General features: G+C 38.0%; 1 protein-coding gene across 2 annotated transcripts in view; it reads right to left on the reverse strand.

Annotated features, from left to right (window-relative positions):
* Positions 1-13,298, reverse strand: part of UVSSA (UV stimulated scaffold protein A) — a 52,532-nt gene that overhangs the window by 34,676 nt on the left and 4,558 nt on the right. For both annotated transcript variants that reach the window (XM_083836282.1, XM_083836281.1), the window contains exons 3-6: positions 12,511-12,631; positions 10,787-11,221; positions 9,565-9,674; positions 8,843-8,965 (exon numbers count right to left, since the gene is read on the reverse strand). In XM_083836282.1, coding sequence (XP_083692408.1) covers positions 8,843-8,965; positions 9,565-9,674; positions 10,787-11,221; positions 12,511-12,631 — 789 coding nt within the window. The remainder of the gene's footprint in view (positions 1-8,842; positions 8,966-9,564; positions 9,675-10,786; positions 11,222-12,510; positions 12,632-13,298) is intronic.

Consider the following 13,298-nt stretch of genomic DNA (forward strand, 5'->3'; position numbering starts at 1 on the left):
ATCATTGCTCGAAAGAAACGACTATGTCCAGTAACATGTGCATTTACAGTTTCATAAAGAATAAATGAAGTTACTCTGGAAAATGGGTGCATTTAAAAGCGTTATCTCAAGAAGATATTGCAAAGCAAGGTTAGTACTTCTTTAGCAGTAACCACTTTAGATGCATCCTCAGATGTACACTGTGCCCTACTGCTTGGGCTCCTATCAACCACCACAGAATCACAGAATCATCTAGGTTGGAAGAGACCTCCACGATCACTTAGTCCAACCTCTGACCTAACACTAACAAGTCCTCCACTAAACCATATCACTAAGCTCTACATCTAAACGTCTTTTAAAGACCTCCAGGGATGGTGACTCAACCACTTCCCTGGGCAGCCTATTCCAATGCTTAACAACCCTTTCAGTAAAGAAGTTCTTCCTAACATCCAACCTAAACCTCCCCTGGTGCAACTTTAGCCCATTCCCCCTCGTCCTGTCACCAGGCACGTGGGAGAATAGACCAACCACCAAAACCAGCAGTAGTCAGTTGCACAAATATCCTTAAGCCTTAAGAAAGTATATCAGAACAGCAAAGAACTCTTGCATAATCCCAGCTTTTCATAGAAGAAATACCATGTTCAGGGGTACCAAAGATCCCCAAGTCTAACAACACATTTCTTTTCCACAAGAGCTAAAACAGAAGTCTGCTACCTTTCATTATTAAAGCTAATAAAGTTCTCCAATGTAAAAAGTCTCCTAAAATTTTCTGCTGACCACCTACACTTGATACCTATATTTAACATGTAGCACCAAAAGTGACTGTAGAGTGCATTAATCCCTTGAATGTTTTTGTGTAATACATATTTAAAAAATTTACACCTCTTTTCGATGTAAAGGAATGTACCTCTCAGACATGGTTACTGTACACACCTCAGGCACAACATCTTGCACAATTATATACATATATATATATATAAAAACAGTACAGCATTTTCTGCTGCTTTTTTCATCCAGTTTATTATTCACACTGGTAGATGAGCTAATCATATCTCACTCCATCAATTTCCAAGTCCTCTGGCTAAATAAAGATTGAATTTCATAATCAGATGTGCATTACCTGAGCGTATTCAGTTATTCAAAGAGACAGCCCCACTGCTGGGCTTACTGCTTGTACAGAAATCTTTTTTCTGGATTAGGTTCCAGCAAGTTCAGGTCCCTGCAGCAATAGGAGCTCTGGTGCTGGTGCAAGGGAGGCACTGGGAACCACCACGGGAGGAAACAGAGACAGGACTGCCTCTTCTGATTGCTGCTCACCAACTTTAAGCCAACCCCAAAATCACAACCAAAATATATAAGCTGCTTCCCTGTTCAGCTCCCACAAGTAGTACAACAGCAACCTGTACAAAAAAAAAACAACTACCCGCCAAGAAGTGGATTTGGTAACTGCATAACACACTAAGAAATACCTGGTAGAATTTCATTTTTAATGTTCTGAGAATTATGGAACGGATGAAATAATTTTAAAAGGGGCAAGCATAAAATAGCATTGCTCATTCCTGTGCCTGGAAAAAAACAAACTTGGTTTATTCTTAACTCATGGGTTATAATGAGTAAAGAATCTCTGTAAAATGCCTACAATCTCTTATTTGTCTTAACATAAGGGGAAAGGTTTGCAGGTTTGAAGACTGAGGTGTGATGAAGCCAGCAAAGCTAGAGAATGAAGAAGCCAACTGACAGGAAATCCTGTTTAGAGTCCACGCTCAGACAGGAACATACCAGAGCAGCAATCCTGAGATGTTTTCCATTCCTAAAAGCAGTAGGAAAACCCTCATTTTTGTCACCAAGTAAGAAAGCAGCTGTCATCGAGCCACTGTCACAGTTCCAGTGTTACCTTCAACAGCCCATATGCTTCAGCTCCCTCTCCCTTCGTCTCCTTTCCTGACCAGGTATTTTTCTCTCTGGGCTGTTCCCTGCACGCAGGCCTAGCTGAAATTGTTCCAAGCTATTGGTTAACGCTGCAGTGGCCATTTCCATTCCTGAACCAAAAAGTTGTTGTATAGTCTGATAACTCAAAGGGAAACTAAATACTTGTTTCTTTTCCCCTCTACAGAGGAACCTTTAGGTTTTCCAGTGCTTTTCAGTTAGTCCAAGTTATTTTTGAGGTGATGAACAGTATTTCCATAACCCCCTTGAAATATTTTAGGTAGTGTTTTGAATTACTGAATTCCTTTGTGGCTCAGAGGCTTATACATGATTACAGCCAAGTTTTAGAGATGAAGAAAAAAACTCATCACTAGTCATCATCTTTATGAAATTTTAAGAAATGTGATTTTCATCACAAATGTGATATAACAAGATTCCCATTAGCACTCATTTGTGCACTCACTCGTTCACCACTGCTTTTGACGGATTACCACCCATCACTCAGACGGGATCAAACTCATGCTACTAAACCTCTGTATCAACCCCCAGCGTCTATATCCTGACGTTGTATAGTTTGAACTCACATACACCATAAAATCAGTAACTAAACTGAAGTTTACTTCAATGATCTTATTTATGAATGAATCTGAACTACGTATTTGTTAAAAGTTGTTTCAGATGTTGTATTTTTAATAGACAAATATATGCCTCAGTTAAATAAACCTAGTTTGCTGACTTGCTGCCTGCAATAGATTATCCTATGCAAGACACAGATAACCTTACTTATATCCCTGATGGTAGATTTTAGGCACAAAGATGTCATTGATGTGAACGTATTTACTTTAATATTACTGCACGTACTAAATTTAAATGAATTACTGTAATAAATACACTTGGTAATGTTCCAAACCTGATTTTTTTTCCATTTTTTTTTAAATAAACACAATTAGCTATGTACTTTTTCTGAACTTCACATGTATATTCTACCCACCTCAATGTACAGTTTCTCCTTGTAAGGTACAATGGATGAAAGGCAAGAATCAAATTTATATCCACTACCTGCAGAACAGACATTGCTCGGCATTCAAAGATGAATCAAGGGAGATGACCCTTCGGCCTGGAAAACTTAAACACTTAACATAAGGGTTAACGTGATGATAGAGACATCCTACTTTATTTTACACTCTATTAGAAGAGCTCCAAATTGCATTGTGCGACCTGCGAATCAGATAGGGATCAGAGGTCGTCACAGTGACAACTTTAAGAATTCATGACTAGATCTGCATAACAAGATATTTTTAATAACTTCGTAACAGCGGCAGGCTGCATAGCTAGTGCGAAGCATAAAATACACCACGGCAGCATCCAGTTCTGGAAAAGTAGATCAAAACAACGCAAAATATCACACTAGCTGATTAAACACTTGAAGAAGGAAGTAATATTTTGAGAATTAATTTTATAGTGTTTGGTTTTATGTCAGCCTTATTTCCCAGCAAGGCTTAGAAAAATAGAAAAGCTCTTTTAGCTAAAAAGGGATTAAAAAAGATGTTTCATATATATAAATAGTTATCATATGAGTGTGAAAATGGGGGATAAGGGAAGAGGAATTCTAAGCAAACACTCCATCTGCATGATCTACCCAATATTTTGTGTTTACTTTTACAGTCATGGTTGACCTGACTTTTTAGATAAATATTATCTAGACAAAAAAAATTAAAATGTTGCCTGGGGTACTATTTTGACCCCTCAAATATTATTAAACTTTATTCTGAATACATTACATGCTAAAATGTATATAAACTGATTCAAGTGTGATACTGATATATAATCTTTAGGTGTATACTGTATATATTCTTTAGGGGTGATGCTGATCTAATTATCAAATATTCCAAGACTTCTCTGAAGCTTTAGAAAACTTACAAACAATCAAATTACTATTTAATCTCAACATTAAACACTTCTGGTTTTCAAAGCACAACTTTGCCAGGGTTTTTGTTTGTGCGCGATTTAAAGGCATCAACTGGGGGAAAGATTTCTTTTACGAAGTGTCTCTCTTGCTCCTTGGGCTATGTTCTAGCAGATGTGGATAAAGGCATGGTGAGGGATCACTATGGAAAATGACTTACCCCTCAGAATCAACTTCTCTAAAATGAAGAGAAGAGGAAAAAAAGTGAGAATGTGAGCACAAGAAGCTGTTACACAGTGCAGAAAGCTGGCAGCTGGACCTTACTCTCTATGGCTAAAGGATGATGCAGAAAGAGAAAACAATACAGCCCTTGCTTTTGATTCAAAACTCAAGTGTGCTTTTCTTTTTTTTAGTAAAAAAAAAAAAAAGGCACTCACCTAACTAAATGAGAGACTTAAAACAGAGCTGGTTATAAAGCCACAAAATGATTAGGTAGAAATAACTCATTAGCATTGATAAAATGTCAAGCTGTAGTTAAAGATACAGGAAAAAAAGAAATCAGCAAACAGTCTAGCAGCCAAGAAACTGGTAGAGCTTTTGGCTTAATTTATTACATAGTAAAATTTCAATCTCCTTACGTATTGAAATATTTTAAGACTAAATTATGACCATCAAATATTTAGCTTGTAAACATCATTTACAACATTTTTCTGATATTGTTCTTCCAGAAAAAATCTGAGTTGTATTGCAGCACGGTTTGGGGCTCAGATCAGGTTCTGTACTATACACGGAGAGCCTCCTCCGAATCTAATTATTAATGACATTATTGAATCCAGCCAGATGTTTCACATGGATAAAATTAAGTACATGTATAAATCAAGATCCAAGTGCACACTTAGATTTGACAGATGATAAGGAAAGGTGAAACAAAAAGTAATGAAGACAGTTAATGAAAAACTATATTTTCCTGGTTGTTAGTATAACTTGAAATTAAAAATGAAAAATGGAATAGACCTGTTAAATTATCACTCTGCTAATGACAAATAAGCAGGGTGTTTCTCACATCATATTGCTTACTAGCTTCTGTCTGGTCACATTTTAGTCAGCTTAAGTATTACATTTTTTACTGCTCCCCAAAGGTAACTACATAAGAGATAAATGTACCCTCAGTGTACAAAATATAGCCAACGAGCTACATTTCTATTAATAGTGTGAGAACTTCAAGTATTAATCCAAATGGGTAACCCTTTATGTAAGTGATGTAAATTAAAGGTAGTGTGCATGATTTAAAATACAATACACATCTGTGCTGTAAATATCTTTTAAAATTGCAAGAGCATTTGCATCTAATCAGCTGCAAATCAGACATTAAAAAAGAAGAATTTTAAATATAGTATTTTAAAAAAAGGGGGAAAACATTACCAAATAAAATAATTCCTAACCACGAAAGATATTTTTAAATGAGCATTCCAGCCTTAAGCAAGTTTTTCTTACAAAAGGAAAACCTTGGGAAATAGGAATTTCTATTAAAACACCAATCTCAGCCAATAATTACAATTGTTCTCCTACAATAACTCATTTCAGTAGAGTCAAGAACTAACGCAAAGTATCTCTAGCATACTGCTGTTGTACTAAGTTTACCTGGAAACACAGACTGAGACGATGGCTGGCTTTGGATAAAGGTGGTGTAGAGAAAAATGTCGAGCATGCAGTATGCACTCCCTCTACTGGACACTGAGATTATCCTGAACAGGCACTGAGAGAAAGGAAAGGACATGTCCAGGCATCCAGGTATCGTGAAATAAAAGCCTGTCATAGCGTCCGTACTCTTCCCTCAGATTCAGCTACAACTCAGACTCACAGAAAAAAAACAGATTTCAAAACTCTTGTTTATATTTCAAAACACATTCCCTAGCAGAAGCTAACACCTGATTCACTCCCCAAACAAACACTTAACTACGGTGAACTTGTGTAAGCACACAAAAACTCACGTGCCTCTGACCAGTACATGAGGACTGCCACTGTCTGTCCATCTCCCATCCCTATGAAAAATAACTCTGGCAGAAAAGTGCTGATGACTTCTGATCTGCTGGGGGAGCAGAAGGAATGCATAGTTTGGGCAGCTGGGATGTATTGACATTTATAAAAGCTGTTGCAAAAGATTTGTTTTTAGATAGTCAAAAGCTAACCTTTGTCAGTCTTTTCCCTCCCACAGCTCCTGAGAGGTACAAGCAGAGGGGTCTCACAGCTTACTTGGTTGTCAGGGTCTAAATGTTCCATAGGAATGACAGCTCTCCCTATCATTAAGGCTTTCTGATGGTTTGAGCTCTTCATTGTGGAGGCAAAAAGAAAGAGGCGGTTATATCGCATGTCACTATAATCCATTGCAAGTCCAAGTGTTTCACTGCATAAAGTTCTGTGCCCTCCTTCAAGTGAGTTTGTGTAAGAGAACTTCCATAAACTTACAGAAAGTTTTCGCAGAGATTGCAAAGCAGCGGGGCTTCACGTTTTTCAGTAGAGATAAAGGCAATCTCTCGCTAAAACCCTCCCTTCATCAGTTTTCTTGATCTCAGTTTGAGGGTGGGAAAAGCCTTCCTCCCCACACATCCAAACAGAACCCTAAGAAGACATTCTAGCTCAAGTGGGGACAGAACAGAAAGAAAGCAGAGAACAAATGAGATGAAAGAGGCATTAATTAGAGACCAGAGAAACACAGAGACTGAGCACAAAATAAAACCAGAAAGTGGAGAGTGGACAAGCCCAGGTCCCCCACCAAATTTCCAAATCCCTACTGCTGTATTTTATATTTGCTGATAAAATAAAACCGCATTCTCCCTGAAGGTAATGTGGTATAGTGCAATAATTACACTCCAAGAAATGAGCAAGTACACAAACAATTCACCTTTATGCTCTCCACCTGACAACACACGTACTTCAGACTGTGATCATTAGTTGCCAGGAAAACTGCTATCACATCAAAATGTAGAGTTATCACAGACCAACTACAAACCAGACGATTTACAGGGGTCCCTCTGTGCTCAGACACTTCATTTGCTCACTCTCTCCGCTCACAAAACGTTCCCTTCGTTTCTAGACGTGCTCATCTCTACACACACACACGCAGGTCCACAGCGCCCACTGACTCCACGTGCTAACAAATGACATTTGTAATGCACTAAGCTCTGTTGGGCTGGGATGGCTCTGAGCCAGTGCTCAAAAGGACAGACTATCAGTACTTCTTTTGGATCGAAAAATACAGAATATAGCAAAACTCTGGCATGGCAAGAACTACAGTTCTGGTAGCACAAGGATACGAAGACTGAAGAAGCAACACATGATGCAAGCAGCAATGCTGAATTGAAAACGAGCTGAGTGTAACGTTTCATATGCTGACGTAAATATTTGACAGATTGGGATCTAATAATCACAGTCTAAGAGATGCTGTTGTTTATTTTGCTCTATCAGATTCTCATTTTACCGTGTTTTTAAGTTTCAACCAAGTCGTCTGACACATTATTAAAAGATAATTTAAACAGCCTCTTTCTGCAGCACAGAGCTGCATATGGTCAGGTTATAAATTAAAATAACTCAGCACTAAAAACAAATTTGGGTATTTTCTACTGGAAAAAAAAAAGAACAACAACTACATATAGTTTTCATTGCATGAGTTAAAACCTCAAAATGCATTGCTTCATTTTGAATGTATTCTTTGAGAGCATTGCTAGATATTTTCCTTTTTTTTTCCTCCTTTGGAACGGTGGAATTTATTAGCCTTCACCCTTCCATACATAGCATTGATCAGTCTCCAGAAGTGGTAACAATACCACTTTAAACACATACACATGCACGCACGCACGCACACACACACACACACAAAAATCAAGGCTTGAATGTCCTTTATATCTTGCAAGAAATATAGCAACCAATATTCCATGCAGAGGTACAGCAAATGAAGGCCTGTCAAGCAAATGGCAGGAATGACAGCAGATGTCTGGATTCCTTCATAGCTGGTTGCATAAAGGTAGCACGCATATTTCACTGGGGGGAAAAAAGCCTCTGACAAGACAGTCTAACAGTACTTTTTATTCATAGTTGGCATTTTTGACTGGTGTGGTACATCAGTAGGTACTAAGATGATGAGCCAAATTAATCTTGATAAAGCTTCATTTGCACAAGGAAAGCAAAGCCTGCAACACTCAGTCATGGCTAAACCGGGCTACCACAGCTTAATCCAAGGTGTAACATCTGGATCAAGGTTCTTACAGTCCAGACTTTACTCTGCACCTGACCCAAAACACTTATTTTCATGTCAAACTATACAGTAATTCTGTCTGGTTGCAACCAGCAGAAACGAGCATTATGCAGCTCTGCTACTTTAGATACTCCAACAAGCCACAGACTTCTTTTTGGATTTGAATAAAGCATTTCATCTTTCAGCCTCCCTTTATTCATGAGGTTTACCTGTTTCACAAAAAGCTGTCATAGGGAGCTAATCTTTGTGCAGTATTTTGACACTTCAAAGCGTTATATACCGACTACTTCTTTTGAAGATGTCCTCAGTCATATTACCTGCCACTGTAGTAAGTAAATGCTACAAAGCAGAGACACTATTTTCCTAAATTCAGAGACACTAGCATGGTTTTGCATGTTGTGAAAGAGTAAGAGCTATAGAGTGTTACTGAGAAATACATAGCTGCACAAATGAAGCTGAGGACATAACATTGAAGAAATGAAGAAATTAAGTATATGAAATAATTAAGTATATGAAATCTGAACTTAACCATCTCCCTGCCCAAAAAACCAACAGCGCTGTCTCACATGGTTTTGTCTAATAACCTACCCCCTGACATATACAGGGAAGTTGCACTGAACACTTGCTGAGTGAAGCTATGACCACCTGAATAAGTAAATCCATTAAACTTGTGTTTATTGTTTAAAGTTCGCCACACTGAGGTTTAAGTGCATTTTTTGTATACAACCTAAACATTACTAATGGTCCTCTCCAGTAACACAGAATTTTTGAAAACTCACCACATTTCTCTCCTTAAAGCAAATGTTCATTTCCTTGTATTTCTTCAAAGCAGTCTCCAGTTTATTTTTCAGATCAATGGCACATCTCAGCCGATCATCATTTATTCCTGCTCTGGTAAATAACTGCAAAGCAAAAAAATCTACATTGTTATTCTTTTTTTCTAGACACCTGAGACAAATATTATTTGGTTTTCCTGCATCTTTAACGAAACAACATTGTCACAAATAGCTTTATTTTACAAGTAGCAATTACTGAATGCACTGCTTTTCCCATCTAGAATATGAAAGCTAACAGCAACTACTAAAGACAAATAAAGAATGAAAAACTGCTATAAACACCTCCTGAGAATGGCCTTCAGTGGGCCAAATTCCATGCATGAAGCTCCTGAGCAATAATATCAATAGCCAGAAAGGACATTGTATTTTTCTGATACTGACATGTTTCACAAAAACATTTTTCAAAGAAGCTGTATTTTCTGAAATGTCTTTTTTTTTTTTTGTAATTTAAACGTAGCATACCTAATGATGAGAGCTGAGCCATGAAACAAGTTATATAGCTCCTATAGTCTCCTTCTGTCCACCCCTACTGAAACAGCAGCCTTCTTTTCTATTTGCACCAATGTTTCTTCAACCTTACTTTCCTTCTTGCTCACTCTCCCTCAAGCTTTACAGTGCCCACTTCATCTTTTTATAGGAAGTGAAGAAATAGCTCTCTATCCCACCTGAATCCAGGACTGCACGGAAGGCAAGAACTTATTTCTGAGGAGTTTGTGAGCATCCACAACATTGTTTATTACAGCAGTATTGTCTTCATTCTCGTGTACCTTTAAATCTAATCAAAACAGGAAAATAAGAGTTAGAGCATGGTATTTATAGTTTTAGCTTCTCTAGTGAAGATACTAAGTAGAAGGAGACATGAACCTTTCTAAAAGATTTGATATTCAATATTAATTATTCTACTGTTATTATTCTACATGTTGAAAAAAAGAGGAAAAGATGAAAAGCTTTCAGTCCACTGTTGAGAGCTGTTAAGCCATCAGAACTAAGGAATCACTAAACAAACCAAAGACAAGTGCAGTCTTCCTATTTACATCACACCTTGTCCTATGCTCCCATCAATGAACCGGGCCTTATTGCACCAGTTTCTGCATATTCCATATGAAATGATCCTTGTCCCCCCATAGCAAAAGGCACTTGAATGTCAAAGAAGCCAAGTGTGCCACTACCCAAGTACAGATGGTACTTTTCACCTGTTAGTCACTTGCAAGCCCCCACAGATACCTTTCCAATTCTGTTGCCTGCAGGCACAGAAGTAGATATCCCGTCTCACTGGCGGTTTGCACTTGAAATTCCACTAGGAATCTATTTGTAAGAGATTTCTCTTGGACTAACAAAACACACTCTACGTTGATTTTTCTAGATGTAACTCATATTAGCAAAGTTATAGAGAAAAGATATAATCATAACCCTTAACTCTTCCTGGCAAAATACTATTTACTGCTTCTTGCAAGTTGTCAGTAACAAAGAAAAGCTTAAGAAGCAGTCAATTTGAGGACTTCTAAATTAGCAGCTTATACACAGGTTATAGGGAGAAGGCAAGAAGTGAATGGTGAAGCATATGGAAAAGAAAATTATATACGTTAAACAGATTGTTATTTTTTAAGTACTTGGAACTCATTACGGTACTACAAAGCACTATAATATGTTTACAACAACTAGTATGAAAATTCAATCTTAGAAACTAATTAATAAAATCTGTAAATCCTATGCAAAGGCATCCAAAACTAAGAATGGTTGCTAGATGAACCAGAAACAGGAAAGAACAATGTACCAAAATGGTGCTCAGGAACCTCAAACACTTAAGTCATAGTAAAAACAGAACAACTACAGAGCACTTCAGACAAAGACCATTTCCAGCTGTTTGTGAAAAACTGTTCCAGGTACCTGTGGAGATTTCAAGGTCTAGAGTATACTTATGAGAAATAAGCCCATGGTTCCTAACAAAAGTTTCGTAATCATCATCGTGGAGAGCAAGGACACCAGATTCAACTCCCGAGCATGTGCCTCCATCTAATTCTTTTTGCTCAGGCGCCTCCTGTTTGTCATCTAACTCTTCATTTTTCTCAGTTCTAACACCCTGAGAAGCAGAAAGGATGTCCTTGCTGCAGCACGGCTGTTCATCGTCCAGGCATCCGACATACGACTGGGTAACTTCTGTCTGGGAGGACAAGGAGGGTGCAGGACTGTCCTCATTAGCAGTCATTTCTTTGTGGGGTTCCAGAGTTGTGTCATTCACAGTGAACTCAAAAGGATCTGGCATCAGAAGCCGGAAACAGTTCTCCATCTCTGTCAGTGTTTCAGCAATCTCTTGGGACATTTCTATCAAGAGACAATGGTTTTAGAACACTGTTAAACAACGCGAAATGCTGATGTCTCCAGAGCAGAGACAGATCTACAAAACAAATACCACTGCCAAAGAGGTAATCCTTTACCTAGTAATCAGTCATAATTTATCCATATGTATCTCTTTCCCACGCAAAAATTGTCCTTATAAAAGTGACAATACTATTCTTAAGCAGGAAATCTAGAATTTTCTGAGCAAAATATTTGGGACCAGTGTTCCTCCTTTCCTATCCTCCCTAGAATTCCATTGTGTATCAAAGATGACTCAAATACCTCCATTGGTATACCTCCATACCTCAATTGCCTCAACTTGAGGCAGAAGGACAGTATTTGTAAGAGACAAATATTCTCAGTGATGTCCGTGGGTACTCCTTGTGCAGCCATGAATGTTAGTTGTTTGTGGGTGCACTGACGAACATATGCTACAGCTGAAAGAGATGCTACCAATAAAACTGACTTGAGGAAGGTTAAATCTCTTGAAAATTGCATCGTTGTGCAAGGAAATGTTTGCAGCATGCAGGATAAATGCAGGCATAAATGCATATATTGCAGAAACTGAAGCAATTTAATTAAATAATCCTTTGTAACTGCAATTTAATACATTATCTCTGTTCTTCTTCCATGCTGCAGACATATGTTGATGTACACATATTGCTTAGAGATTCAGCTCCCAGTTAGACACATTGTTTAGCAGCAATATGCTACTTTTCATAGACTTCCTACACCACACCCAGGATTACTGCAGACCAGAGCTCCTTCTGGAACACACACAATGACTGTGTACACAACATAATTAAGGTTATCAGTCAAGAAGGTGTTGAGCAGCCTGTACCTAGTCATAGACAAAGAATTGAGCCGCCAGCTCCAAACCACTTTGTGATATCATGGAATCACAGAAGCTGGAGTTAGAAGAGATGCACGAGGATCATTGTGCCCAACTCCAGACGTGCCTGCTTGAGATTACACATTCACACTTTACTGAATTACAGACCACACCTTTACACAATACCTTTTTTTTTTTTAAAAGCTTTTCATTCAACCTGGGCTTAAAGGACTGTCACTTTATTCTTTTAATTTTATTTATTTCGTGATATTCTTTAGGTGAGAGAGACAGAGGGTCAAACACTAACAAATGTATTATTCCTGCACTCTGTGGTCAGCTATTGCTTGGATAGCTATTCTGTTGGAATCTGTTTTACGTAACCTCACAAACGGTTGCTTTAAAAACAAACAAAAAAGCCAGCAAAAGAACCAAAGCACTTTACCTGCCATTTCTTTTTCAGCTCTTTTGGCTTTTTCTTTGTAAATGTTATCCAATCGTTTTTGCTTCTCCTCTTCCCTCTGCCTTTCAGCCACGGTTCTGGCACGCACATCTTGAAAGTCCACCTAAGGAAATAAAGAAAAAAGTATAACATTCCTCGGAAGAAATATATAGAAAATCCATTTCCTAAGATCCTTATCTGTGTTGAAAAATCCTCTAACATCAGCAATCAGCCAGCAGCTCAGCAGCACTTCCTTTTATCTCTTCTCCTCCTGGAATCAATAACTACAGTAATTCTGAATGGAGGTTTTGCTTCTACTAATAAGGGACTGCGGAGAATCAATGGCTTTCAAAAAGGAATCATAAGGTAGAAAAACAAAACGTTTAGTCCTACATCTAAACTGCAAAAATAAACTAGGCTGTGGGAGACCTCTGTCACAGCACTGGAGACAGGGGTTAGGGAGTTGGGCAGGAAGGGACAACACAGGGTAAGTATTCAAGTTAGATGAAAATATCACACCATCTCTACTTGCAGGAAAGGAAATTGAGGAGAATTTGTAAGCACTACTAGCACACATAACCAGTTACTAAACAACTTATAAGCAAGCAAAGTGCTAGGGATGATATTAAAACTTGTTAAATGAGATCACATTTTGGCTTTTACAATTATATTCATTAGATCTGTGGACCGAGGGAAAGGATATCAGTCTCACTTTACCTTCTGACTAAAACATAAACATAAATCTGAATGATTCAAAACACTTTCTTAAAATATTTGCAGTGGATTTTTTT

Source organism: Anser anser (genome assembly GCF_964211835.1).
Source record: "Anser anser genome assembly, chromosome: 4".
NCBI classification, from domain to species: Eukaryota; Metazoa; Chordata; class Aves; order Anseriformes; family Anatidae; genus Anser; species Anser anser.